The sequence below is a fragment of the Lissotriton vulgaris genome, chromosome 6 (assembly GCF_964263255.1).
Source record: "Lissotriton vulgaris chromosome 6, aLisVul1.2, whole genome shotgun sequence".
NCBI lineage: Eukaryota > Metazoa > Chordata > Amphibia > Caudata > Salamandridae > Lissotriton > Lissotriton vulgaris.
The window spans coordinates 497,582,899-497,609,999 of NC_141694.1; the positions used below are offsets into that span (position 1 = coordinate 497,582,899).

At 42.1% G+C, this 27,101-nt stretch overlaps 1 protein-coding gene across 2 annotated transcripts in view; it reads right to left on the bottom strand.

Annotated features, from left to right (window-relative positions):
* SLC17A5 (solute carrier family 17 member 5) overlaps positions 1-27,101 on the bottom strand; it is a 402,583-nt gene that overhangs the window by 231,298 nt on the left and 144,184 nt on the right. For both annotated transcript variants that reach the window (XM_086926504.1, XM_086926505.1), the window contains exon 4: positions 14,879-14,966. In XM_086926504.1, the coding sequence (XP_086782630.1) occupies positions 14,879-14,966 (88 nt within the window). The remainder of the gene's footprint in view (positions 1-14,878; positions 14,967-27,101) is intronic.

Genomic DNA, 27,101 nt, shown 5'->3' on the forward strand with positions numbered 1-27,101 from the left:
TGTAAAAGACTTGTGTATTCACCTAGAAAAACAAAACGTATACCCTGAGTGAACTAAATGAGAATGTGGTAATCACCACAAAAACAGTCTCATTTATAAACAACAACTTAGAAAGATGAAACCACAAACTCACTAGAAAAGAGATGAGTTGCCCGGTTACGTGGTCATAGCCGTAACTGATCCAAAAACTGGTACATCCTGTCAGTTCATCTCTATTGAAAAAACTCCTACGTCGAACCTTAAGAAACACAAATGACGACCAACTTAAATAAACGAACAAACTACCACTGGTACCATGTTGTATTTCACCTTCACTTACAAATTCCTAAACTTATGTGTATAACAAAACCCAGAGAACACACCTTATGTGTACAGCGCTCTGCCGCAACCCACGACGATTCCTCTTGACTACTCTCACAACATGGTGTCAATTTAACCTGCAAGACAGTAATATCATCGTCAAACACCCAATGCGTGAAACACACGAAACTAACTGTAATAGATATGCAAGCTCAAATACCTTTGGCTGCTCTAGTCAATAACTTCGTGATCCTGTTTTTCTCTGTATTCCCGTGGACGCACGTCTTCGGTGTACGTAGATGTAAACGCCAAACTAAGTGCGACGGCTTATATGAATGGCGTGAAAAGGAATAAAAATGGAAAACAGACTACTACCAAAACCAAAGTGATAGGAATACTAAATGAGTTGAAGCGCCATCTTTGTGTGGTGTAGAGTACATGATAAAAAGATGTGATGTGTTCGGTTTGTACAAGATTACAGATTGAAATGAACATTCATTCTCATACATAAAAGTTCTGCGAAGGATATAATGCATATACAGTCCTCCAGCGTACTGGTCTGTGCAATAATCAAAGAAAACAAATTAAATCTACTCGATCATTGATCCCTTTGGGATCTTGTGTCTGTAATTTTCTTATCCAAAAAATTTCTCTTTGCAAAAGAGTTTGTGAGGCTTCTCCCGGGTGATGGAACTACTACTTCGAGGATCTGAAATTTCATCTGAGCAATAGTATGTCTATTTTTGTCCCAATGTACTGCCAAACTGCTGTTGGTGTTCTTATTACGAATTGTACTTTTATGCTCAGATATACGAGTATTGATTTTTCTTTCTGTTTTGCCCACATACAACAGTCCGCAGGGGCACTTGATAGCGTATATCACATTCATCGTGTTACAATCCGCATTGATTCTAGTGGGAATGTTTTCTCCTGTATGTGGATGTTTCACTGTGTCAGACACTATCACATTATTACAGTGAACACAATTTTGACACTTTTTCATCCCTTTGTAGTTCACTGTTGTTGTTTCAGGATTAGGTTTCAATAACTCTTTTATGTTGCGTGACGTTTTGTATGCAAAAATCGGTTTGTTGATGAACAAGTCTTTGAAGTCACTCTCATTGCTGAGCAGTTCCCAGTGACGATTAATACTTCTCTTTATGTCCTGCGAACTGGTGGAGTATTTTGAAACAAATACCTGACGTTGAAGTTGCTGTTTAGTTTTACTGATCAACAAAGACTCCCTCTGTAGTTTTTCAGTCTTTTCTCTAGCTGTTTCTAGTACTTTGGATGGGTACCTTTTCGACACAAATTTGTTCATGATGGTTTTGATATTGGTCTGCAATGACTCTTCTTCCGAACAAATCCTTTTGGCTCTCAACATGAGGGAATATGGCAAATTGTCAATAAGATTCCTTGAGTGAAAACTATTGTAAGAAAGAGCTGTGTTTTTATCTGTTGCCTTATGATATACTTCAGTGTCCAGGGAATCATCCCCCAATTTTACAAGTACATCCAGAAATGGGATAACTTTTTCATCAATGTTATGTGTAAATTGAATGTTCTCATCGTACGAATTCAGCTGGGATATTTTATGTTCCAACATCGGTCTTGAATTTTGCCATATGAGGAAGATGTCATCAATGTAACGACAATAAAGAATTGTATTATCCGTCCACTCTTTATCTATTGTCAAATATAAGTCTTCAAACCTTGCCATATAGGTATTTGCGTAGGCTGGGGCCCCAGAAAAGCCCATCGAAGTACCTTTATTTTGTAGATAGTACACATTTTCCCACTTAAAATAACTGTGGTGAAGACTGAAATGTAACAGTTCTAATAGAAAGATTTTGTTGACTGGTAAATCCTCTTGTTTCAACAAGGCCCATTCTACTGCCTCTATTCCCGCAGAATGCGGGATAGAGGTGTATAGGGCCTTGACATCCAAAGTGCACAGCAACATACCTGGTTTCACTGTAACTTTCATGAGTTTCTGTAGAAAATGTGTTGTGTCTTTAATGTAAGAATACCATGACTGAACAAATGGTTGCAAAAATTGATCAATGAATTGCCCCAGAGGCTCGAAGATAGTGCCACATCCGGTGACGATGGGGCGGAATGGTGGATTTGAAAGATTTTTATGGACTTTAGGCAGCATATATAGTCCTGGCTGCTTAGGAAATGAAACTGAAAGAAATTGTCGAGTTTTGTTGGTGATCCATTTCATCTCTTCTGCCTGATCAAGTATTTTATCTAAAGTTTCTTTTAATTCATAAATGGGATCTTGCTCCAATTTTAGGTAAGTGTGACTGTCCGATATATGTTCTGTGACTTTAGATTCATAGAATGTCCGATCCATAACAACAATAGCGCCACCCTTGTCAGCTTTTTGGATGTGTATCCTTGGATTTTCTGCTAGTTCCTTCAGTATATTTTTTTCATATTTGGAAAGATTCCAGTGACATTTTTTGGTGGTGTTGATTTGTTTCAGGTCTTTCAGTACTAGATTTTCAAATGCATCCAGGATCTTATGGGATGTAGGTGCCTGAAAGGTCGATTTGGGTCTGAATTCTAAATATTCTGATGGATCCGACTCTATGGTTTGATCAGTCAGATTGGAAAAGAAATATTTTAGACGCAAGATTCTCATGAATTTAAAGAAATCAATTTCCATCTCCAGTGGGTTTGTTTGATATGTTGGTACAAAATTTAGTCCTTTATTCAGAACTTTGATCTGTTGACTTGTCAAATTTTGGTTTGAGATATTAATCACTAGGTCACTCGCGTGCTCCTCAGGTTGGGTTTTGTGACTTCCTTTACCTCTCCTTGTTTTCCTTTGGCTTTTCCAGAAAATGTCACTGGAATCTTTCCAAATATGAAAAAAATATACTGAAGGAACTAGCAGAAAATCCAAGGATACACATCCAAAAAGCTGACAAGGGTGGCGCTATTGTTGTTATGGATCGGACATTCTATGAATCTAAAGTCACAGAACATATATCGGACAGTCACACTTAGCTAAAATTGGAGCAAGATCCCATTTATGAATTAAAAGAAACTTTAGATAAAATACTTGATCAGGCAGAAGAGATGAAATGGATCACCAACAAAACTCGACAATTTCTTTCAGTTTCATTTCCTAAGCAGCCAGGACTATATATGCTGCCTAAAGTCCATAAAAATCTTTAAAATCCACCATTCCGTCCCATCGTCACCGGATGTGGCACTATCTTCGAGCCTCTGGGGCAATTCATTGATCAATTTTTGCAACCATTTGTTCAGTCATGGTATTCTTACATGAAAGACACAACACATTTTCTACAGAAACTCATGAAAGTTACAGTGAAACCAGGTATGTTGCTGTGCACTTTGGATGTCAAGGCCCTATACACCTCTATCCCGCATTCTGCGGGAATAGAGGCAGTAGAATGGGCCTTGTTGAAACAAGAGGATTTACCAGTCAACAAAATCTTTCTATTAGAACTGTTACATTTCAGTCTTCACCACAGTTATTTTAAGTGGGAAAATGTGTACTATCTACAAAATAAAGGTACTTCAATGGGCTTTTCTGGGGCCCCAGCCTACGCAAATACCTAAATGGCAAGGTTTGAAGACTTGTATTTGACAATAGATAAAGAGTGGACGGATAATACAATTCTTTATTGTCGTTACATTGATGACATCTTCCTCATATGGCAAAATTCAAGACAGATGTTGGAACATAAAATATCCCAGCTGAATTCGTACGATGAGAACATTCAATTTACACATAACATTGATGAAAAAGTTATCCCATTTCTGGATGTACTTGTAAAATTGGGGGATGATTCCATGGACACTGAAGTATATCATAAGGCAACCGATAAAAACACAGCTCTTTCTTACAATAGTTTTCACTCAAGGAATCTTATTGACAATTTGCCATATTCACTCATGTTGAGAGCCAAAAGGATTTGTTCGGAAGAAGAGTCGTTGCAGACCAATATCAAAACCATCATGAACAAATTTGTGTCGAAAAGGTACCCATCCAAAGTACTAGAAACAGCTAGAGAAAAGACTGAAAGACTACCGAGGGAGTCTTTGTTGATCAGTAAAACTAAACAGCAACTTCAACGTCAGGTATTTGTTTCAAAATACTCCACCAGTTCGCAGGACATAAAGAGAAGTATTAATCGTCACTGGGAACTGCTCAGCAATGAGAGTGACTTCAAAGACTTGTTCATCAACAAACCGATTTTTGCATACAAAAGGTCACGCAACATAAAAGAGTTATTGAAACCTAATCCTGAAACAACAACAGTGAACTACAAAGGGATGAAAAAGTGTCAAAATTGTGTTCACTGTAATAATGTGATCGTGTCTGACACAGTGAAACATCCACATACAGGAGAAAACATTCCCACTAGAATCAATGCGGATTGTAACACGATGAATGTGATATACGCTATCAAGTGCCCCTGCGGACTGTTGTATGTGGGCAAAACAGAAAGAAAAATCAAGACTTGTATATCTGAGCATAAAAGTACAATTCGTAATAAGAACACCAACAGCAGTTTGGCAGTACATTGGGACAAAAATAGACATACTATTGCTCAGATGAAATTTCAGATCCTCGAAGTAGTAGTTCCATCACCCGGGAGAAGCCTCACGAAAACTCTTTTGCAAAGAGAAATTTTTTGGATAAGAAAATTACAGACACAAGATCCCAAAGGGATCAATGATCGAGTAGATTTAATTTGTTTTCTTTGATTATTGCACAGACCAGTACGCTGGAGGACTGTATATGCATTATATCCTTCGCAGAACTTTTATGTATGAGAATGAATGTTCATTTCAATCTGTAAACTTGTACAAACCGAACACACCACATCTTTTTATCATGTACTCTACACCACACAAAGATGGCGCTTCAACTCATTTAGTATTCCTATCACTTTGGTTTTGGTAGTAGTCTGTTTTCCATTTTTATTCCTTTTCACGCCATTCATATAAGCCGTCGCACTTAGTTTGGCGTTTACATCTACGTATACCGAAGACGTGCGTCCACGGGAATACAGAGAAAGACAGGATCACGAAGTTATTGACTAGAGCAGCCAAAGGTATTTGAGCTTTCATATCTATTACAGTTAGTTTCGTGGGTTTCACGCATTGGGTGTTTGACGATGATATTACTGTCTTGCAGGTTAAATTGACACCATGTTGTGAGAGTAGTCAAGAGGAATCGTCGTGGGTTGCGGCAGAGCGCTGTACACATAAGGTGTGTTCTCTGGGTTTTGTTATACACATAAGTTTAGGAATTTGTAAGTGAAGGTGAAATACAACATGGTACCAGTGGTAGTTTGTTCGTTTATTTAAGTTGGTCGTCATTTGTGTTTCTTAAGGTTCGACGTAGGAGTTTTTTCAATAGAGATGAACTGACAGGATGTACCAGTTTTTGGATCAGTTACGGCTATGACCACGTAACCGGGCAACTCATCTCTTTTCTAGTGAGTTTGTGGTTTCATCTTTCTAAGTTGTTGTTTATAAATGAGACTGTTTTTGTGGTGATTACCACATTCTCATTTAGTTCACTCAGGGTATACGTTTTGTTTTTCTAGGTGAATACACAAGTCTTTTACACACGTTCCTCCTTCTCTGGTTAAATCATCGCGCCATTTTCTTTCTCATTCAAACAAGTGAGTACACAGTACATAACTGTTCAGTTTAGAGGATATACTTGATTCATTAGGAATCTTTTTTTAGAACTCATTAAAGGAATGTATCAGTGTGGCAATCTATGAACTTTGCGGTTGAATAACCTTGTGCACTTAAGTGATAAAGCTTTATTTTTTTTTTCTGTCATTTCAGGCATCGCCCCTGAAGAAGGGCCAAGCGGCCCGAAATGCATTGGGCAGGGCAAAAACTTGTTAGATAAATAAACACAATATTGATGTGTTGTAAAACATCACATGTATTTTTTTCAACTATGAACTTATGTTCTCAAATTATATGCATTGTAATATATGCTTGATAAGACTGATATGACAGTAAATATATTTTTGGGGAAACTCAAAAAGTTTATGTGGTTTCACTAATTACATGTATGTTGATCAGTTTAAATATTCAGACGGATGTATTAATTTAGTATCCAATTTTGGAAACGCAACAGTGCGTAGAGGGCAGGCGGTTTTCGCTTGATTCTTTCATAGTAGAGGTCTAGAAGACAGCTCGCATTCACCTGCCAGCAAGGTTCCGAGAGGAGAAAATCCACTTACCAAATGCCTCTATTCTTTTGGGCTCACACTTAAGCAGGGTGGCGGGGAAGGCGCTGTGACTGACCTTACTGGTGGACATTTGTTCCATTAAACTCCTTGGAGTTGGAAGTTGTGTAAGGAAGGCTGGGCCGTCTAATGCAGGACGATTACGACAAGTAATCTGCCTATTAGCAGGTCGGCCTGAACATGATTCCACCCAAGTACCCAAACAGGTATCAGTGAAAGCCTGACTTGGTCTAAGTACCTCAGTTAATATATTTGTTTTCATCTCCATAGTGGAGAGTTGTAGGTCTAAAGCTTATGGCGCCTTTTGCATAATGGCTTTCCTCCATAGCAGGGCCAGTATCTGGAGTAGTATCCAGACCACTGGCAACTAGGTGATCCTCATACCAGTTTTCTTCTTCTCATTGTGGGATATATTCGTCCCCTTCATCATACTTGTCACTGTCAGAGTAAGTGCCGAAAAGATTGTGTAAAGTTGGAGCACTACCGAGTGGTATGGGCAGTGTCAGAATCTGGGGGTATGCATGGAGGTTGTTTGCTGGTTGTAGATGGGCGTGGATGTGGTTGAGGTGGATTTTGCGCGGAGTCTGATACCACAATGGGATGCAAATCCGCCTCCTCTGGCGATGCAAAAGGAATTGGTGCACAAAGTGGCGCAGGAACCAAAGTCGGCACCAGAATCAGCACTGTACCTGATGCGGGTTCAAGAGGAACAGACAGAGCGGAGGTGGACCAGTTGAACGTCCTTGCACTCTCTGAGTGGAGAGAAGGGGCCAATTCCCACTTCAACTGCTTATATTTTTTTCTGGACTCACCCAAAGACTTCAACCACAACGAAGATCTACTGTAGGAATTACATCGGGGGCAGAAACAGGGCCCTTCTTTCGACTTCAACCGGTCGTGGAAGAGAGTGCTTGGTGACAAAGTCGGCCTCATTGTTCTGAATAGCCTTTGGATTTATCAGGAGCAAACTCACCACAGGCCTTGAAGTCATGCTCCGATCCCAGGCACCAAGGACACACTTTACAAGGGTGCTTCATAGTTTACAACAGTCCCTACACAATTTGAACCCCTTTGTATTTTTAGGTGACATTTTCCCTGGCACATAGGTAAATTTGTGATGAGAAACAGCTTGTAAAGACTAAGGAGATGCTTAAGATCTGTGTCTGAAGGCGCGGAAACAAATTAACTGATGTCAGTGGGCATGGATGGTGCTTATATTCAGCTCCACTTGTCACTTTTGGACTGATGTTGGCATGGAGCTACACAATGCCACTTACTGGTTAAAGTTTCTGGATCCAGCCTGATACCTGGGGACTATTCATACGGCACAGACTCTGCAGTTAGAAGTAGCCATCAGAAAACATATATACATTTGATCTCATTTAGAATTCAGAAAGCATGACTGAAGAAGATGAATTGGAAACTAATTCCTAATTTATTGAAACTCTAACCATTCTTTGAAATAGACAAAACACCTAGGATCCCTGGCTCCCTTTAAAATCAAACCAGCGAAACTCAACCAACGGAAAGTCATATTTAAGGCCCTAAGATACAATCATCTTGTACAGATAAAGATTACTCTCAGGGAATTCCCCTTATTAATGATCGAAGGTTGTAAGATATTCATATATCAAGATTAAGCAAGTGAGCCACTTCTAATAAAAAGAAAATGTAGGCACTCATTCTACTAAAAAATAACTTAAAAAAATTACACAAACCCTTTTTCTGACCTGGTGGCTCTCAAAGAAATACCTAAAATTGCTTCATCTTGACCCAATGGATTAACATGACAATCACAACTGAGGTTCATAAATGAGTGGTTCAACAAGGTTTGAAAGAATACTTATTACTGTCATGGTCTTACACTATTTTATTGCTTTGCCCAGCAGTCAACAGAGGTACAAGCTATGGCAGTGATGGAACAACTTTGTTATAGTGATACTTTATCACTTAAACTTTCAAACGGCAAAAGACACACTTTGTATTTATAACTTAACAGGTAAAGAGATATTGTATAGCTAAAGTGCAAGAGGCCCTTTGTACTTAATGTTCAATCCTGGTGAAACTAACTTTGTATTATGTTTGACACTTGAAATAATATGATATTCAATCATTTAAACTTTGGAGGTAATTGTGGGATAAGTCCATCTTACAAGTACCGTTGTTCTGCATGGTTTAATTATTTAACATAATATAAATGAAACGCTTACAGTTAAGGAACATAAGCCCAAATGGATCAAAGTTGGTTATTTTTATTTTAAAGGCAACTGTATGATTGAGCTTCCTTTCTTGTACACACACATACTTCGCCCTTCACGTTCCCATTGATGAGGTGAGTTATCACAGGAGAAAGTCACAGCGAGATCATGCAAGATTTAAACTAATCTCTACCATCATCTTGAATGCGTTCTGCTTTAAACAGTGGCTGCTCCCTGAACCAAGCACATGCTATCCACGCAATTTCGAGTGTTACTTTGAACAGTCGCCTGTTCATTTCAAGCAAAGACCAATGAATCCCTCTGAAACAAAGGCATCTTCCCACCCACAGTCTATCAGAGTCAGCTGTAGGTGGGGTAAATGTGTTTAATTTGCCAGCGCTACAGTCGGAATCACGGTCATGTTAAGGACTTTTACTGAAAATAGCGCCATGGTTACATAATAATTCCAGTTGGTGCTATAAGAACAAACCTAGTTTCCTGAACAAAGTAAAACCAAAAGAAAGAGGCCTTAAGCACGAAATTAGTTATATTTTATTCTCATGACTGTATTGCGAGTTGTGTCGAACTCAAGGAACAGATTCTCTAAAATTATTGTAATCAAATCTCTAAAGAGAATATACACTGAAGTACAGACCCCTGTTGTTCTTTGCCACATCTTTGATGGATTCATCCATATTCATTGTACTGCAGGGATACTGATTAACATGTCATCCTTATCACAGATGGTAGTTAGCTGAACAAACAACTGATATATGCATATGAGCAATATTTGTGTTGGGTTCTCATCTAGGAATGAATCCAGGGAGTACGTTTTTTCTGATCAACGACATCATATTTTTTCAGGTCTCCCTTCTAGCAGTATCCTCCCTAAATCCCTTTCACTCCTCTGGGCACTCTAGTGTCGGTACTTTTTTGATATATCTGAGAAGCGCCCGACTACGGTAACAAAACTCTAAGTGCCAAGGCGTTACATTTCGCTATCTAGGTACAAACATCTATCATCTCTAGAGCAAGACCTCCTCAGCAGCAATATCACCCAAGCGGTGTCTACAATCAGAAACCAGATGTCCTTCTGGGTAACACTTCCACTCTCCATGGCGGGTATATAGCCCTGTCTGAAACAGTCCTCCCACGACTGCTGTATCATTTCAGTAACCTCCCATTATACTTACCTGTAAAATGTTTTTGCACATTAAGCACCATGCTAGGCGAAATCATTGGCCGTTCTGGACGACGCAGTGGCACAAGTAAACAGAAGACTGCCGACATGCAGGGGCGGGTTTGGGGCTCCACATTTTGAACACTACTACTTGGCTGCTCAATCTCAGTGGGTGTGCAGAAGGTTATCTGAAAACCAGCTAGACAACACATCAAATCTGATCCCAGCTCTCAGTATCACACAAATTGTGCTCCTTTTCGCTTCCTGATAAAGCGGCCTCCTGCTAACTCACAGCTTATGCGTATGGCCCATTGTTCCTTTAAAAGGTATGTATTACAGCCGAGTCTGCCAGTAAGCCCCCAGTTTCCCGCTATCATGTCTGGCTGAGAACTCACCTCATCGGACACTCCCTGACTTCAGACACTGGGAAGCTGCTGGCATCAGCGTCACAACATATGGCAATCTATTCCAAGAGGATCATCCCCTTTCACTCGATGACCTCACAAATTCATAAAATGAAAAAAGGATTTTTAAAGCGCACTAATACCTGAAGGTGTCTAGGCGCTGTTCTACAGACGAGAAGCAGAATACTTGCTAAAAGTGTCAAAATAATTGCAAATTCATAGGTTAACAGCCTGGTTTTTAATGCCTTGCTGAAGGTCAGTAGATTGGTGTTTCTTTTAAGGTTAAGGGACTGCAAGTTCCAGAGTCTGGCGGTGCGGACTACAAAACTTCTGCACCCCAGGAAGATTTTTTGATTCTGGGAATCACTAGATTATGTGAAGATGCAGAACGCAAAAGGCCTAGCTGGATTTCAGTAAAGGAATTTTTGTTTTAGGTATTTGGAACCTATACTGTGAAAGGAGTTAAATGCAATGATGCATAGGGCCTTGAAATCAATGCGCTTCCTGATGGAAAGCCAGAGCAACTGACTTAGGGACTGCAATATTGATTTATATTTGGGGATACTCAACAGTAACTTGGTAGCCGCATTCTGAATAGTTTGAAACTTCTTCAGAAATCTTTTCTGGATATATATGAACAAGACATTGAAGTAGTCAAGTTTTGGTGCAATAAGAGCAAATACTGCAGTTCCGTCTGAATGAAAGGTAAAACTTCTACTGCAGTTTTAATGTTAAAAAAGAGGCACGCAACATTATTTGATTAATTGGACCCTCAAAGGATAGTTTGTTGTCAAACAGAATCCAGAGGTTCTTAACCTTTATAACTGGGGCCGGAGGGTGCCAAGTTCCTGGGGCCACCATCTCTGGTACACGAAGAAGCCTCAAAGCCAATGGTGACAAACACCTCCACAGGTTCATGGACCTGACTTTCGTCATGTCAATGATTGACTAAAGTTGTTGTCAAGACAGGAAATGTTTTCATTCTGATCGAGACATAACTTGCTTTTAGAATACAACGAGGTGGCATTGCATCATGCAAAAACTCAATAACACACATAAAAAAACTGTTACTGATACACTAATAGATATACTTCCAAAAGTTAAATGTATTCAGCCCAAAGCATGACAAATCTAAAAGATTTATTTAGAAATACTACGTTTCTAAATCTACGACACTGACAATTCTGACAAGTGAACAGTTTACATTATGTATAAATGCACATTATTTGCACTTAAGATTAAATGTTTTAATGACAAGGCCACAATAGCTATGTTGCCATACATCCTTCCAATCTACATTTCCAACCATGCTGCTGTCATGCTCTTTGCAAGGTCCTTCAATGATGAATAAATCTTTAAGCAGATGAATGACTGTTAATATGATTGTATCTAATAAGTTTAAGGATTCATTTTTCACTCATAATGTTCTGTGGATAAATCCCCTCTAAGTAATTAGGATGCTTTTATAGTCAAGGTTAGGAGGCCAGTTTTAAAAGAAATAGCTTGATGCATCAAAATTGCTGAATACATCGCTTAAGGAATCAACAATTCTTTTTCTAAAACATAAATATTGAGGGAGTCGTGGCCAAGATGGTAGTGGAAACGGTTGCGCTTTGAGCTCACTCCACCTTTGGCCCATCTTTAATCCGTCATCATCCTGTATAAACCCATGAATGATGCTTTTAATGAAGCCCCCTCGTCTGCTTAATTTACTTTGAAGTCCCTTGTAAAGCGGTATACCATATACCTGTAAATTAAATGCTACCAGTGGGCCTGCAGCCCTTTTAGTACACATAAGTCGACCCAAACGTAGGGCCCTAGGTAGCCCATAGGGCAGGGTACTGTGTAAGGAAAATGTAGAACATGTACTTTTAAGTTTTGCATGTCCTGGTAGTGAAAAACACCAAATGTATTTTTTCACTACTGTGAGGCCTGCTCCACTCATAGGTTAATACTGGGAATTCCATAATACATTTTAAGCTGTAATTTCTGTTTAGAAAAAGGAGTAGCTCAGAAATGTTTTATATCTCTGGGATGGTAATGATGAATCCTTTTTACTGATAAAGATGGATTTAACATTATTACTTTTAAAATGGCACTTTTAGAAAGTGGATCTGCTCTTACAGCTCTGTGGCCCACATGCATCATTGTGTCATTTTGCATTTCTTAATTTGCGAAAAATAAGGAATCGCAAATTAAGAAGTGCAAAATGCTATGCATCATTTTTTTCGGTATTTCTTTGTGATTCAGTAAAAATCGCAATTTTTACCGAATCCCAAAGAAATACCGAATTCTTAAGTTAATTTTCGCAATTCCCATTGATTCCTATGGGCCAAAAGGCCCATAGGAGTCAATGCAAATTGTGAGTGGCTCTTAGAAAATTTCATGGGTGCAGGGGGGGGGGTCCAAAGGACACCCCCATGCACCCCTGAAATGTATTTTTCGCATCATGTTGCACACACACATGTCCTAAGGACATGTGTGTCCGTAACATGAATGTTGAAAAAAAAGCATTTTCAACATTTTAAACACTTTTCCCAAATTTACCGAGTGGTTCAACCACTCGGTAAATTTGGCACCCTATTTGCGAATTTTCACTTTTTAAAATAATGATGCATTGCTTTTAAGAAATCGCACATCTGCGACTTCTTAAAAGCACCCGCAATTTTAGAATTCGCAAACATGTTACGAATTCTAAAATTGCTTCATGCATCCCAAAAAGCACTTTTGCATTCGCAAACGGCCGATTTTAAGAAATCGCACCGGTTGCGACTACAAAAATGCTTGATGCATGTGGGCCTGTGTGCCTGACATCAGTCTCCAATGCATGTCTGGGTTGTGACAGCTACACTTCCTTCATTTAATTTAGACAGCCACAAACACAGGAAGGCTTGGTGTATCTGAGTACTCAAAGTAACACAAGAAGGGAGTCAAGAGGTAATGCTCAAAAGAGCAGAAGAGGTGGATACGTCCTCCTCAAGATATATTGTCAAAAAACCAATGGATCTACCCTTATGGGAAAGTATAGAAGTGTTCCTCCAGACTACGTGTGTCTTCTACAATGGTGGAAAGCACACAGCTTTATTTAAATACCCCTCACCCACTAAAAGGACCCGTGGTGGCATGCTTCATCATCTGGGTCTTCCCGGCCCATTGCGGGACGAGGCGCGCTACGACTTACAACTACGTGGGAGCACCGATTATAAAAAACAATACTACGTGTGGTGTAGGAGGTGAGGAGGGTCAGAAGTGAGTGAATGGTGAAAAATTCAAAAACACTTGGCTCAGTGGAAAAAATAAATGTTAATGTTCCTTTGAGCTGGTATCATTCAAGGTAGGGAATGAGATGTAGATGCTATGCTAAAATGAGCAGTGTCTCTTGTGTCGACATGTTTAGAAGACCTCCCCAGGCTTCTCATCAGGACCTACAAGAGAACCCTTCTATACTCAAATCAAAACAACTGTGTATTTACATAAAATCCTTACTAAGTGGTGCATATAAATTTACATGAGCAGTATACTTTACCCCAGTAGGTATATTGCTGAATGGGTTTCTTATACCGCCCAGATAATGCCCCATGAGCCGTCAAAACGGGAGGGAAGGGGTACCTATAGTCACACAAATATCAAGGTTACCTCCTCACCATGACACTGCCTTGCTGCTCCTGGAGAGGAGGTAACCTTGATATTTGTGTTTGGCCACAACAAACAAACCATGAGGTAGGGGCAGCAATCGGAACGGTGATGGAAGCACTGGGGGAAGTGGGGCTCTCCTGATTAAGTGGAGCAGCTGTGCTGCTGAATCAGACTATGCAAGGAAGATGGTGGTGCCTCGCGGCTACGGAGCACTGCGCGGGACATAATAGGCGACCCACATCGCTTCCAGAGCAGGAGCCTGCAATCATTAACAGTTGGGCCAGTGAGGGTTTAATTACATGTTATTGTATGATAAAAATTGTAAATAAAGATCTTTACAAAAAAGGAAAAAACTACGAGTTTCTTAAGCTCACTATTTCACATGGTTTTAGTTGTATGATAGAGACCTCTCCAAAGACTGATGGTCGAGTTACGAACAACAATGATTTTTCCCACACTTCTCTGCTACACCCATGGATAGGTACAGTTACACTCTTGATTCACCACGGCTTCAGCAGTCCCTGCCATACACGCCTGCATCAAAACATTTTCAAGGTGAGCTACACTGAACTCATACATTTGTACTCCTTATTATATCACCTTTTAGTGCTTAAGTTTCCTACCGCTCAGTTCTTTTCACTTTTCAATCACAATGGGGTGCAGTGACAACACACGATGAAAGCGTAGTTGTGCCCCTGAAATGCAATAGTCAAACACTACCCATACAGACCACATGTCAAACACATGCTCTATCCAAAGCACTCCCATTGAGAAGCTTGGTAGCCACCCGCAAATGTGATTAAGCACTCCGTCAGGGGTTTTGAGCTCTATATAAAGGCAACTGGAAAACAATGCTTATACATCTTTAAATAAATCACATAATAAAGCATTATATCTCACCTGCATAAGAAAGACTAAGTAGTCTGCTGCGTTCAAGCGGTGGTGCCCAAGAGGACCACATAGCATGCATGGCAGGGAAAGTAACACCCTGGAAAGAAAATAAAGAATTTTACAACTCCTTTCACTTGATGTTCTCAAATCATGTCAATATTGAAAAGGCGTCCGAACATTTTGCAGAATGCATATCAAAAGCCTTGCACTCATTATCACAACTTTGAGTGAAACATGACCACTTATGAAAGAAGGAGTACGACAAACAGATCTGAGGCATAAGGGTATAAAAGAAATATTAAGACTACATCAATGCTCAATTCAAAGCAAAATAAACACAGGAGAACCAAAATTAGTATGCCCAATGCTCAAGTTTCTTCCACATTCATTAAATGTTTGTGAAGATATACTCTGCAATAAACACAGCCACAGTGCCAGAATGAAGAGGTGTGTTTCAATTAAAAATCTGCAGGGAATTGTGTATACTGAGGGGGCATATATACATAGGTGTAGGGTGGAAAAACCAGGTGCAATAGTTATATGACCGTCTGCTCATCATTTTGCACTGACAGATCAAGTATCTTTTCCTGAGCAATGACTTATGTCACAAGATCATCAACAGACTGCAAGTTGGTGGTAAATATCGAAAACCTTTGAAAAAGCAATTTTGTGCTTTTTTAAATGTGCCATGTGGCAGACATACATGCCTTTAGGGCATGTATGCGTGCCACATGTGCACACATGCACGATTCAGGGGTGCAACAGGGTGTCAATGTGACACGCTGTTACCCTTGGATGTGTTCCCCCTATTACCGATTCGGTATTTACCAAATTGGTAATACTGAATGGCTTCCCATTCATTCCTAAGGGCCTCCAGGCCCATAGGAATGAATGGGAATTACCGAATCGGTAAATACCGATTCGGTAATACCGAATATTACCGATTCAATAACATTTACCGAATTATTATCTACATACTATTTACCAATTTTCAAATACCGAATCGGTAAAATTCGGTATTTAAAAATCGGTAAATAGTGATTACCTATATATGGCCCATAGTTCGGTGATCTAAAAGTACACCAAAACTGAGGTTACTTACGTTCACGAATGCTTTTTCTGATGGATCCTCTAACCGATTTCCATGTCAGAATGGAGGCGAAGATTATACTTTAGTTTGTATATTTTTCCAGCAACTTGACCCCAGGAGAGGCTCCTTGGCTTACAGTGCCCCTTCTTATTTCACTGCTCCAGCAACAGATTATTGTAGTTTCTACTGTTTCAATTTGTTCATGATATTAGTGGACTAACGTTTTTGCTTTCTTTTCATTTAGCATGCCAACCTTGCACAGCAGGTTTTTTCAGATTCCTGCATGGTGCTAGGTAACTGCAGGATCTCCGCCGTGCACTATCCTTACCACTAGTGGGGCTGAAATCCCGGGCGTTCCTTGGTGTGACATGGTACCCTCAGACTGTAGTTTCAACGTACAGACCCGGCAACTGCACTGATTGCGTACGCTTAAAGAAAACTAGAGTTTTAAAGAAGGAATACAATTTTAAAACATGTGCCTGGGGGACTCATATAAACCCCAAGGGGCCCTGTTAGGGGTCCTTATATTGACTGGCGCCATATAGTTAATAAGTGGGACACTGTCTAGGCCTTAACCCTGCAATTTTAGGTCAAGTGTTCCCCCTTACGTTGGGTGATCTAATGCAGGGGTCTCCAAACCGGTCCTGGAGGGCCGGATCCATGCCAGATTTTTAAAATTACTACATGTATCTCAATGGGGATATCCCAAAAATCTGGCATGGATCCGGCCCTCCAGGACCGGTTTGGGGACCCCTGATCTAATGGTACCCCGAAAGTGATAAACAATTTACTTACTTTCCGGTAGACACTCTAACGGTCGATCCTTTACTTTTAGACTATTCAGAGCTCCAGACTGGATCCAGAAATGTTTCAAGCAATTCTTCCTTTACACTGGTAGATCACACCATACTGCCTAGCAGTGGCTTCTCAATCTCCGAAAGTGATGCAGCAGTGTCGCCTACTGAGACCAATGCTGCACATTGAAGTTAGTTTCTTAATATTTCACCTTACGGCGCCTTTAGAAGTGGGGCTTTTTGAACAAATTGCAGATGGCAGCCTGTCAATTGCTAACTTTGAATCTTATTATGATGTTAAAGAGTCCACACAATAGAAAGGGACGGTGGGCGGCAATAAGGAATCAGTGGTTGGATACAATATCCACCAGAGAAGTGCATTATTGAAGGTAAGTAACTGGTTCTTCTAACCACAGATTGATCACCTTTAGAAAAGATAGCACAGTGGTACCTCCCTCATGTCCCCCTATCCGCAGGTAGAGGGTCTGGAGAGTAGAGCCTGATTAGGAAGTCTTGCATGAGAGAGCAAGCAAAATCGCCCTCTTATTGGACCGGACTATAAAAGGCAGTAGTGTTTCGTGAACATGTGCCCTGAGACCCACATCGCAGCCTGGCAGAGATCCAGAACAAACACCTCCACCTCCAACTCAAACTCTTGCTAGTGGTTTTGTAGCGGCCATGATACTGGTAGAATATCCTACTGGTCTTCTAGTAGTTCCATATTAGCCAGCACACAACAGATTGTAATGCAGAACACCATCCACTTGGTCAGAGTTATCTTTTGCATCACCTTGCCTTTCTCAATCCTAGTGAACCCCTCAACGAGCTGATCATCCATACAATGGTCTCTCGTACAGTCAATGTAGAAGCTTAAAGACCTCTTAAGGTCAAGCCAATGGAGCCACTACTTCTCTTTTGAGGGTTGCGTAAGGGCAGAAATTTTTTAAAAGGGCAATCGATTGACCACTGTGGAAGGGTGATCCCAACTTCTGCAGGAAGGCAGCCTATGTCCTCAGCACCAATTTGTCCGAGTAGGGAGATTGCTCAGAGACTGCCTGGTGTTCACTCACACCAAATGTACAAAAGTAATATTGATAAGAAATATTTTATGGAGTATCAGAAGTCTTAACAAAAAACTGTGTATAGGCCTGAATGGTGTGCAAATAAGAAACCTCAGGTCTAAAGTTAGTTCGATCTGAGGCATGAGGAATGGTTAAAACCTCAGGACTAGTGTTAGTTCGATCTGAGGCATAAACATTTTTTGAAGGAAACATGCCACAGATTCTTCAGAAAAAGAGAGATGGTTGATGAAGCAAATCTAAAAAAGGCTGAAATGCCAGCCCACTGTAATGTCATGCTGGACCAATAACAAAACAAGCAATCAGAAAGTCTGCCCTGCAGAGTGACAAGATGATGTACCCCAAAAGCTCTTAGCAGTCCCCAGAATATACAAACCTTGATACAGGTCTCTGGCTGCAAGAAAGACCTCCACCACTTCAGGCAGCAGGTCAAAAGATTTTAACTGCACCGGTTAATCTCTTTGCATGAATGTATAGGTTGTGGAGATTTCGATGTAGGACCGAAAGGGGAACCCATATCGAGGGGCACATGCTCAGGAGCTTTTATGCTAGCCCAGTTCAGGGCTATGAAGATGACATGGTGCTGGTCAGTTTTGGCTTTCCTCACAACTAGATGAAGGAGAGGCAGTGGCAGCATTGCATACAAGAGACCTGCCACTCAGTTGCGAATGAATACATCTCCCATAGACCTTTTTGAAGGAAATTTCATTGCACAGAAGCTAAGACACTGTGCTTTCTTGATATTAAAAAGTAAATCTAAGCAGGGCATGTCCACTGATAAATGATACTCTGTGCCCCCTTGGAATGGGGACTCCACTTATGGTCCACCAGCCAATGACTGCTCAACTCCCCTGCCCTGGCATTCAGGGGCTCGGATAGGCAGCTGGCTACTGAAAAGATCTTCTGCTGGGACAGCCACCTCCAGAGGAATAGAGTCTCATGGAACAGGATCCAGGTCACCACTCCACCCTGCTTTCATCAGCACCACATGACAATTGTCTTTTTTGTCAGGGCATTCACCAGCTTTCCCTTGATTGCCATTATAAATGCTTGAAGGGTGAGACAGATTGCCCATAGCTCCAAAAGGTAGATGTGGAGATGGCACTCTGCTGGAAATCAGAAGGCTATTATCTCTACCTTTCCAAGATGAACTACAAAGCCCAGCATTATTACATCTATCACAACCATGAAGTGTGGGTGGGAAAGGGAGAGTAGCCTGCCACAGGCCAGGCTGGACCTCGTCTGCCACAACATGAGGTACTGAGCTATCTCTTTTAGGATCTGAACTGAACTGTAGAGGCAACTCCTGTGCTGGAACCATTGAAACCTTAGGTTCCGTTGCAGGGTCTGCACACCCCATATGGTGTATGGGGAGAAGAGAATAAACAAGGCCAGGAGTACAAGAAGACTGGCGACAGAGCCTGAAACATCTGGATCATTTCCTCAATATCCAGACTTGCTACAGCGGCTGAAAAGCCTGGAACACTACCATGTCCAGAATAGCCTCTAAAGGGACCAGCTGTCAACTGTCAAGGTACAGAAAAACATACATATTCCCGAGCCTCTAAGGTGAGTTGCTACCTCTGCCATTCAAGTGGATGAGGTACGGCCAAATGGCAAGTCGGCAAGTTGGAAGTGTTCCTAACCAACGAGTCCGGTCCCCTAGATCCAGACTAGGGAGGATCTGAGCTACAGTGTGCATTCTGAATGTGTCCCTGTTGTGAAAGTCATTTAATGGCCGGAGGTTCAGTATGGACTGGATGTCTCCATTTTTCTTCTTTATGAGGAATTATCACAAATACCTCCTCTTGCCCCTCTCCAAGTCCAGGGCCCCTCTCCAAGTCAAGAACCCCTCAATGCCACATTTGGACAGCAGGAGATTGACTTCTTCATCTGGATACAGATGTGGGCTGCTCATAACTCCTCTGGTGCGGCTGAATTAAGGTTTCGGGATGAAGGGAAGGGCAGGGTGTAGCCCCTTTGAACAATTTGTAAAACACACTGAACCGACGTGATGGTGTTACAGTTTTGGATGAATTAATGTATCTTGCCCCCTAATGGCTGGTTGCGGGCCTGAAATGAACAATCTAGGAGGCTTGTGAAACTCTGCAACATGGGAGGAAGAGTTGCAGCTGGACCTAATGATCATTCTTGCCATTATGCCCTGTAAAGGCTGTTTTTGCTGCTGAAAACACTCAGCATGTCAATGCTGCCAGTAAGCAAGGCCTCTGGAGTAGAACATAAACTTTCTATACTGTTGGTGGAATTGTCTGGCTGGGAAAATAACCTCAAGAATCAAAATGTGAAACAACTATCTTTGAATCACATAATCATGGAGTCAGTTTCTCTCTGAACAGTCTAGAAAGTCAAAGGGTATGCCTATAGGGATGCTTGGACATCCTCTAAACCCTGGTTGATCATATCCAGGCCTGCCTTCCAAGTAATGCTCAGGTGCCAGAAGCATGGCCTATGCAGGTTGTGTGAGAGTAGCAGCCTAAGAGGCAGCAAAGGGCTAAACTTGTTGAGAAAAGTCTCTTGCCAAAGTTTCTATCCATCTCGATTCCATGTCAGAGTAGTGGCAAACAATTTACCTTGGTAGTCGAAATACGGATTTCAGGCTTGGGTTGCGGAGTAAGACAATCTGGGTCACCTGGGGTAGGACTATAGGGCCTGGTGATCTGCTATGGTGTCTTGTCCCAGGTTCCCAAAAGATTATTGGTAAGAGCCTCAATGAATGTAAAAAGAGGAATAAAACTGGTTGACCAGTCTGAAGCAACTCAGTCAAAACGTTGGTCTTAACTTTCTGAGTAAGAAGTCAAATATCGAAAACCTCTGTTACCCTTCTCACAACCATCACAAAGGAAGCAAAAGGAAGCACTTTCTTCGGGGGCAGTGCCAGGAGAGAAACTAGTTCAGTGACTGGGAAGGTATTCAAACCAATGGCATCCTGGAGGCTTTCGTACAAGTTCTCCCTTGATATGACTGGGCAATGTCAGCCCCAACATAACAGACCACATTAACATAGTCTGAGCCAATCAGTTTGTGGAAGACATGAGCTCTTCTGGGAATCAAAAGAGCTGTGTCAGAGTCAGAAGGATGGCCAAATTGTTGAGGCTCACATAAAGCAGCACACAGCCTCGGGTAACGACAGGGCAGCAGCATCTTGTGACTGGACAGCAATATGGGTCGGGCGTCGCTGTATGGAGTTAATGGGGCCAGCATCAGTGTCCGTGGATCGCGTTCCAGCGTGGTGAGGTTCTTTGGTTTTCGACTTCGTCCTGTATTCGGCCGCCATTTTGTGTCCCGTCGCCATTTTGTGTTGCCCTCACTCAGGCAGCACGGCGAACGGAGTGTTTTTGCCTTTTCCAGCTGCTACGTGTCTCGTTTGTTAAAAAGTAATCTCCTGCCCTTGTTTACGAAACTGATGTCAGGGTCTGGTTGAGTTCACTAATCCATGTCTGGGTTGATTGATCCCTGTCTCGACTGACTATTTGGCTTCCCCTATTCTTGCCTTACTTTATCTTATCCGATTGGCCTTCGCTATTCTCTCCTTGTATTCTCTTGTTACATAACTATCCTTTGAGGCACACAAGTACGTCCTGCCACCTGCAAATTGGATTGTAGGCACTTGCACTGATTAACTTGAGGGGAGGGGTGAACACAGAGTCTGAAAGAAGGGCGTATTTGAGACACTTGATAACTTGTTTTCCAACTTTTCTTATTGGCTAGCCTAGTATGTATTGGGAGTATATGTTGTAAATATGTGTGCTATAAAAGATTGTACGCCACGGAATAAAGTGGCAGTCTCCTGAGAACCTACTCTGTACTTCTGGGACAACTGTGCTTAGCTGCAGCTAATAAACCCTGTTTTCTACGCCTAACAGAGTGTCTTGTGTCTCTGTCCGACAAGGCAGGTGAACTCGGAGATTTAAGGCGTGCCCTGCGCCGCCTGGCCCATAAGGCCCGGTTCTCCAGGGGGTTGTGGCGCAGGGAGGAAACTGGTACTGAAGTCAGTATGAAACCTGGAAATAAACTCAGAGGGCCGGCCAAGTCCGGCTGGAAGGCTTGCTTGTGCCTTGGGACTCACAGTTGTGCCGTAAGAAGCCAGTAACGTGCCAAAAAAAGGTATCATGGATTTGTGAAATTCTTCAATTTGCTGCTATGTTGCAGATAGCCCCAAAGATCTAAGTTGCCGCAAAACAAGGTTTGGAATAGACTCAAAAGTAGGGCAACTTTCAGAGCGCAACCAGGAGGCACAATATTGCCCTCACGCCTTATCTGGAGTTCGAGGGTAGTGGGACGAGGTAGAGTTCAGCTTGGACTTCTTGTGTTTTTCTTGGATTTACTTGAGAATTTACTTTGTGAAGATAATATGTCATGGGAACCACCTCAACAAAGTAACCGCCTTTGGACCTCGACCAGGTTTGCGACGACTGGCCACAAAGAGGTTTGACTACTGGTTTTGAATATTCTTGGGATGCATGAGGGTACAGTCATTGCAGCCTTTGCACCACAGGCAAACTACACGTGGGTCAGTCACAAATATCTATTTTTAACATTCCACAAATGTCTTGAACCGTGCAGTTCTGGGAGATGATGAGAATCCCCAGTATGCCCGACATCAGGGCAGAAGCACAGATGCGCTGATTGACTGGTGAGTGCCTCAGGATGGGCTGAGATGTCCTATATCCAGGCACATGGTCAAACACAGGGCCTCTCCTGAGTGGGGCTTGCTGTGGGATCGTACTCCCAGTTCACGAGCTTTGTTAGTCCCCAGGGTCAGTTGGGGGACAGGGGAATATAGCTCATTACCACCAACGGCGAAGTGCACCTAGTGTACTTCAGCTAATCTGTTGCACTGTAAGGAAGAACCCACTGCTGAGAGTGCTCACCGCATCCTATTTCCCAATCTTCACCAACAACATCCTTCCACACTGGTTTATCTCTTAAAAGGCCCCTGGTTAACTGTGTCGCCCACATATGAATTTGAGGTAGTGTAAGCGAGCAAAGTGTGGCTCAATGGTTAGAGCAGGCAGACCTCGATGCAGAGCTCTGGCCAGGGACCAGGGTTTGATTCCTGCCCCGGCGGGTCTCTGGCTCATTAATTCCCCTGACCGGATATTCTCTCGCCACAGTGCCTATTCTGATCATGGGTCCCACGCTGCAACTCTGGGCAATAGCTTGCTTAGTCTCCACAACGGCCCCCACAACGCGAGGGATGCCTGGTCTGCACCATGGGGGTGCCCAGGAGTGGACACTTCACAGGGAAAGCCAGGAAGGGTTCCCTTGCGGTATTCTTACAAGCGCCGGGAAACCCACTGCGGGTAGCTGTGCGCTATACAAGTACAAAAAAAAAGCGCTTAACAATCTCCTGTTATATCAACCTAGTGCGGCAGAGAAGTTAGTTTCTCTTCAGCCCGCCCCTTTCCGGGGTTCCCAATTCTTGATCTGCTGGACACTGGTGTGGACGGTTAGGCTGGTGAGCTGCCTGAACTGCTGGGGCCTCAATGCCATGGGGCATTAAAGGCCCTCTTCTTCCCAGACCCAGGCAAAGATCAATACATTTAAAGCCCTTACATCTGGGTCTCAGGGAGAGGCAGGTGGCAGGGGTATGATGCCCCTGGGACCAGGAAATATGAAAACCATGCTCCAGGCCATTCAAGCCTCCCGTACACCCCTAGAAACCAAGATTGGCAAAGTAGATGTGAAAGTGTTTTTTTTATGATAGGTTTTGCGTGGGGTGGCGGATAGTTTCTGAGGTGGAGGACGGGTATCTGACCTGAAAAATGCAGTGCAAGAACTCCCACATCCACACAGATCTCCAGTGCAGAAACAGCCCCTGGGGTATCCCGTACAACATATTGCAAAAATACCGAACTAGAGAGATAAGACATGCGATTATTAGAGAGGAGCAGAGATTGGATATCTCCACTTCCAAGCAGCTGTATTATGATCTTCCCGGTGTATACGCACCTGGTTTAACAGCAGCAGAGGTCCTAATAAACAAGGTGCTTACCTCCCATAACGTATTATCTGGTAGGTTCAGTGCTTTAAATGGGCCGGTACTCACCGGTACTGAGTACCGGCACTTCTAAATTTGTGGCGCTTGAGTACCGGCACTTCTATTTGTCCAAAAGAGAGTACCGGTACTCATGGGGCCGTAAATCAAGTTCCGTGAAATTGACATTAATCAAAAATGAGCGCCTCACAGCTGACGAGTGGGACCTTTTCCGTGAAGCACTCGGATCGAGTGCTAATCTCTCCTTGAAATGTGCTAATTGAGCGGCAGCCCGCGGTATTCATTCTGAGCTGGTAGGAAGTTTGGGAGGGGACCGAGTCACACTGTGATTACAGACACGGTGTCCACTCAGGCTCTGTTGAGACAATAGCCCAGTAGGTGTGTGGGCAGGGCCTGCTAACAGGCATATCTCCTGACTCTTGGAAGCGAAGGCTTCCTGCTGGTATAGCCGAGTACAGCAGCAGGAAGGTGGTGACAGTGACACTGCTAATTATGGCAGGATTCTTCTTCTGTTAACAGTCAGGAAATGTCTCATTCCAAAGTAATTACCTTTTTTCCTGAAACAAATATACGCTGATTGTCTAATTTTGAGTAAGTGGAATTTTGGTTTTAGAATGCATACAATACTATTTCACCTGTAGTGTGTATGCCCTAGAGAGGATGCTAAGGAATGCTGGCTATGTGTGCACATTGAGTATTTTTGGTGTTACGCATACACAGAGTAAGATCATTCCCTCGTCTTACTGTGAAAGCTGTTTGATATTGAGTAGAGATGAAGGCTGGTCGCCGAGTTGCTGGCTGTGCGAACAGAATACCTTGATGTTCACCATTTAAGCTCATTGTGTGATTCTGGGCAACTTGCTTTAGCTAACTGTGCCCCAACTCTTAAGTGAAGCTTAATAATGGGCTAGGCATATGTACGAGCACTGTGCTTGAAAACATCTTTACTTAGCGTTTGTAGTTAACTATTTGTGAGTTGCAGTAATTGCTGGGCCTTGTCACAATGGTTTGCAGGCTTCCAGATGTATTTCCCAGGTACTTTCAAGTTGTGCATGAGTTTATTGCATATGGCGGACCACAAATGGGTGTTCTTGTTGCATTATTGTGGTTTTCCATTCACTCCATAAGTGTATTTGTTGTTGTTCGTATACAGCTATGTTGCAAGTGAAGTGTTAGTCATCCTATCATACACTGCAGCTTAGCCCTCCAAGTTATGGGAAGACGTGACTGCTCTTTCCTATCAGTGTTTTGCACGGGATTGCCTTCTGCATTATTCTCGCTACCCAATAGACTTTAATTTGTGTCTACAGTGACCTTTTTACAGCTCCTCCCATTGGAAGGTGAAGCGTGTGGCAATGGGGAATGAGCTGGAATGGGGTGACATTGTTTTTGTGCTGTTGGCTGCAGAATCAGGGCTGTCTAAAAGTCGTCCCAGGACAGGGGCTCACTTAACAGATATGGGAACACTGTATATAAAATAGCTTTGGCCACATCTGCAGATCTGGATTCAATGTACCAAGGCTTATAAACAACGACAGTCACAAATGCTATTTACATGCATTGTACACTTACATGCTGCTTATGACATTACAGTTTGTCTTATGTGCTATGCCAAAGTTAGGAAAAAAGTAGCAACTAGCATTGGCAAACCAAAATGCCCCACTGTAGTGACCTATTGGCTATGTCAAAGTTTTTTTTGCCACATAGTGCAGCATCCCAGATGCAGCACAAAGTGGCAAAAGTTTTTTTAAAAAACGTTATTGGGGCACCTTGTATGATTTTGTATAAGTGCCCGCCACAGCATGTGCTCGCCTACAAAATTATGCAGTCATTTTTTTTCTTTTTAGTTACTGATCCGGGTTGGATTGGTAACTAAAAATAAAATAAAAATGCAAAAGTGTTTTTTTCTTTTAAAGCAAGCAGGAGTGGGGGAGAATGGAAGCAACATAGAGAAGGACAGTGGAACCGACAAAGCAACAGAGAGAGGGTGTGGCTTCATGGCTAGAGCGGCCAACTTTGAAGCAAAGGAACCAGGTTCGAGTCTTGCCGGGACACTCAAGCATCCCATAATTCTGAAAAAATCACTTAATCTCCCTGTGCCTAAAACTGAATGTGTCTATCTGTAATGCAAGTGGTGCTCATGTAAAGCGCTCTGTTACCTTTGGGTTGAGTTTGCGCTATATAAAACTGCAAAAATAAATAAATAAATAATGTAAGTGCTTCTAAAACACATGTACTAAATGCCCTGGGTGTGTGCACAGATGTCCCTGTGCGTGTTCTTGCATGAGTGAGTGTTGTCTGCAGTGTCCAGCACTGCAGATATATAGTTTGAAACCAAACAAGCCCTGCATTACCACACCCTGCCCATGAAGCTCATGTGAAATGATGCGCTTGTAACTAGTGCAAGGCCACTCTCTCTTCAGTGCAGATCTACTTTCTCAGCAGTGTCTCAACACAATTGTATCTTGTTTTTTACAGGTTGTTTTGGGTTAATGGAGGGGCTCTGGGAAGGGTAGAGGTGGGTGAACTAACAAATTAACAAGGCTAGCCCAGTCAGAGTCGAACTAGGAAGTCTGGCTTGGCCTTAAAACCTCATACATAAGTTGAGCCCTGAAAACATTACTATTGAAATAAAAGTGTATTTGTTTCCTGTGGAAGCATTTCACCTTGGTGCATAAGCTTATATTACAGCATTGAGAGGAGTTTGTGCTCCCGCTGATGCCATTAGTGATCTAGCAAGCAAGTCCCTATTCAGGTCTAAATCGTATATGGTCTATTTGCATTTCATGAATAAAAGCGACATTATATTGTATTAAATCTAACACAACATTTGATTGCACCGCACACATCTGTATCTTGTGCATTTGAATATACTATCATAGGTGCTAACAAAGAAAATGGAGGCTTGGTGAGATAAAATATTTGTCTTCTATCTCACAATTTGGTCAGGTGGGGAAGCTGAGAATAATTCCAGAATTTCTGCAATCACATTGTGTAATTCAGCCTCTAGATGGCTTCATCTTTCTTTCTCCCCTGTATTGCAATTGAGGTCACTATTTTGTCTTAATTCTTTGTACATGAGATTAGAGTTTGGTTAGCAGGCACATGCACTATCACAGTTCAGTTTATTTTTGGCTTGAGGATGCAAGCAGGCCTGGAACAGAGCTAGACCCAGGCATCCTAGCTCAAGCTTTCAGCTGCTTGCCCAATACCAGAAAGAGGAATCAAACTTTATAGTAGGTAAGGAGCT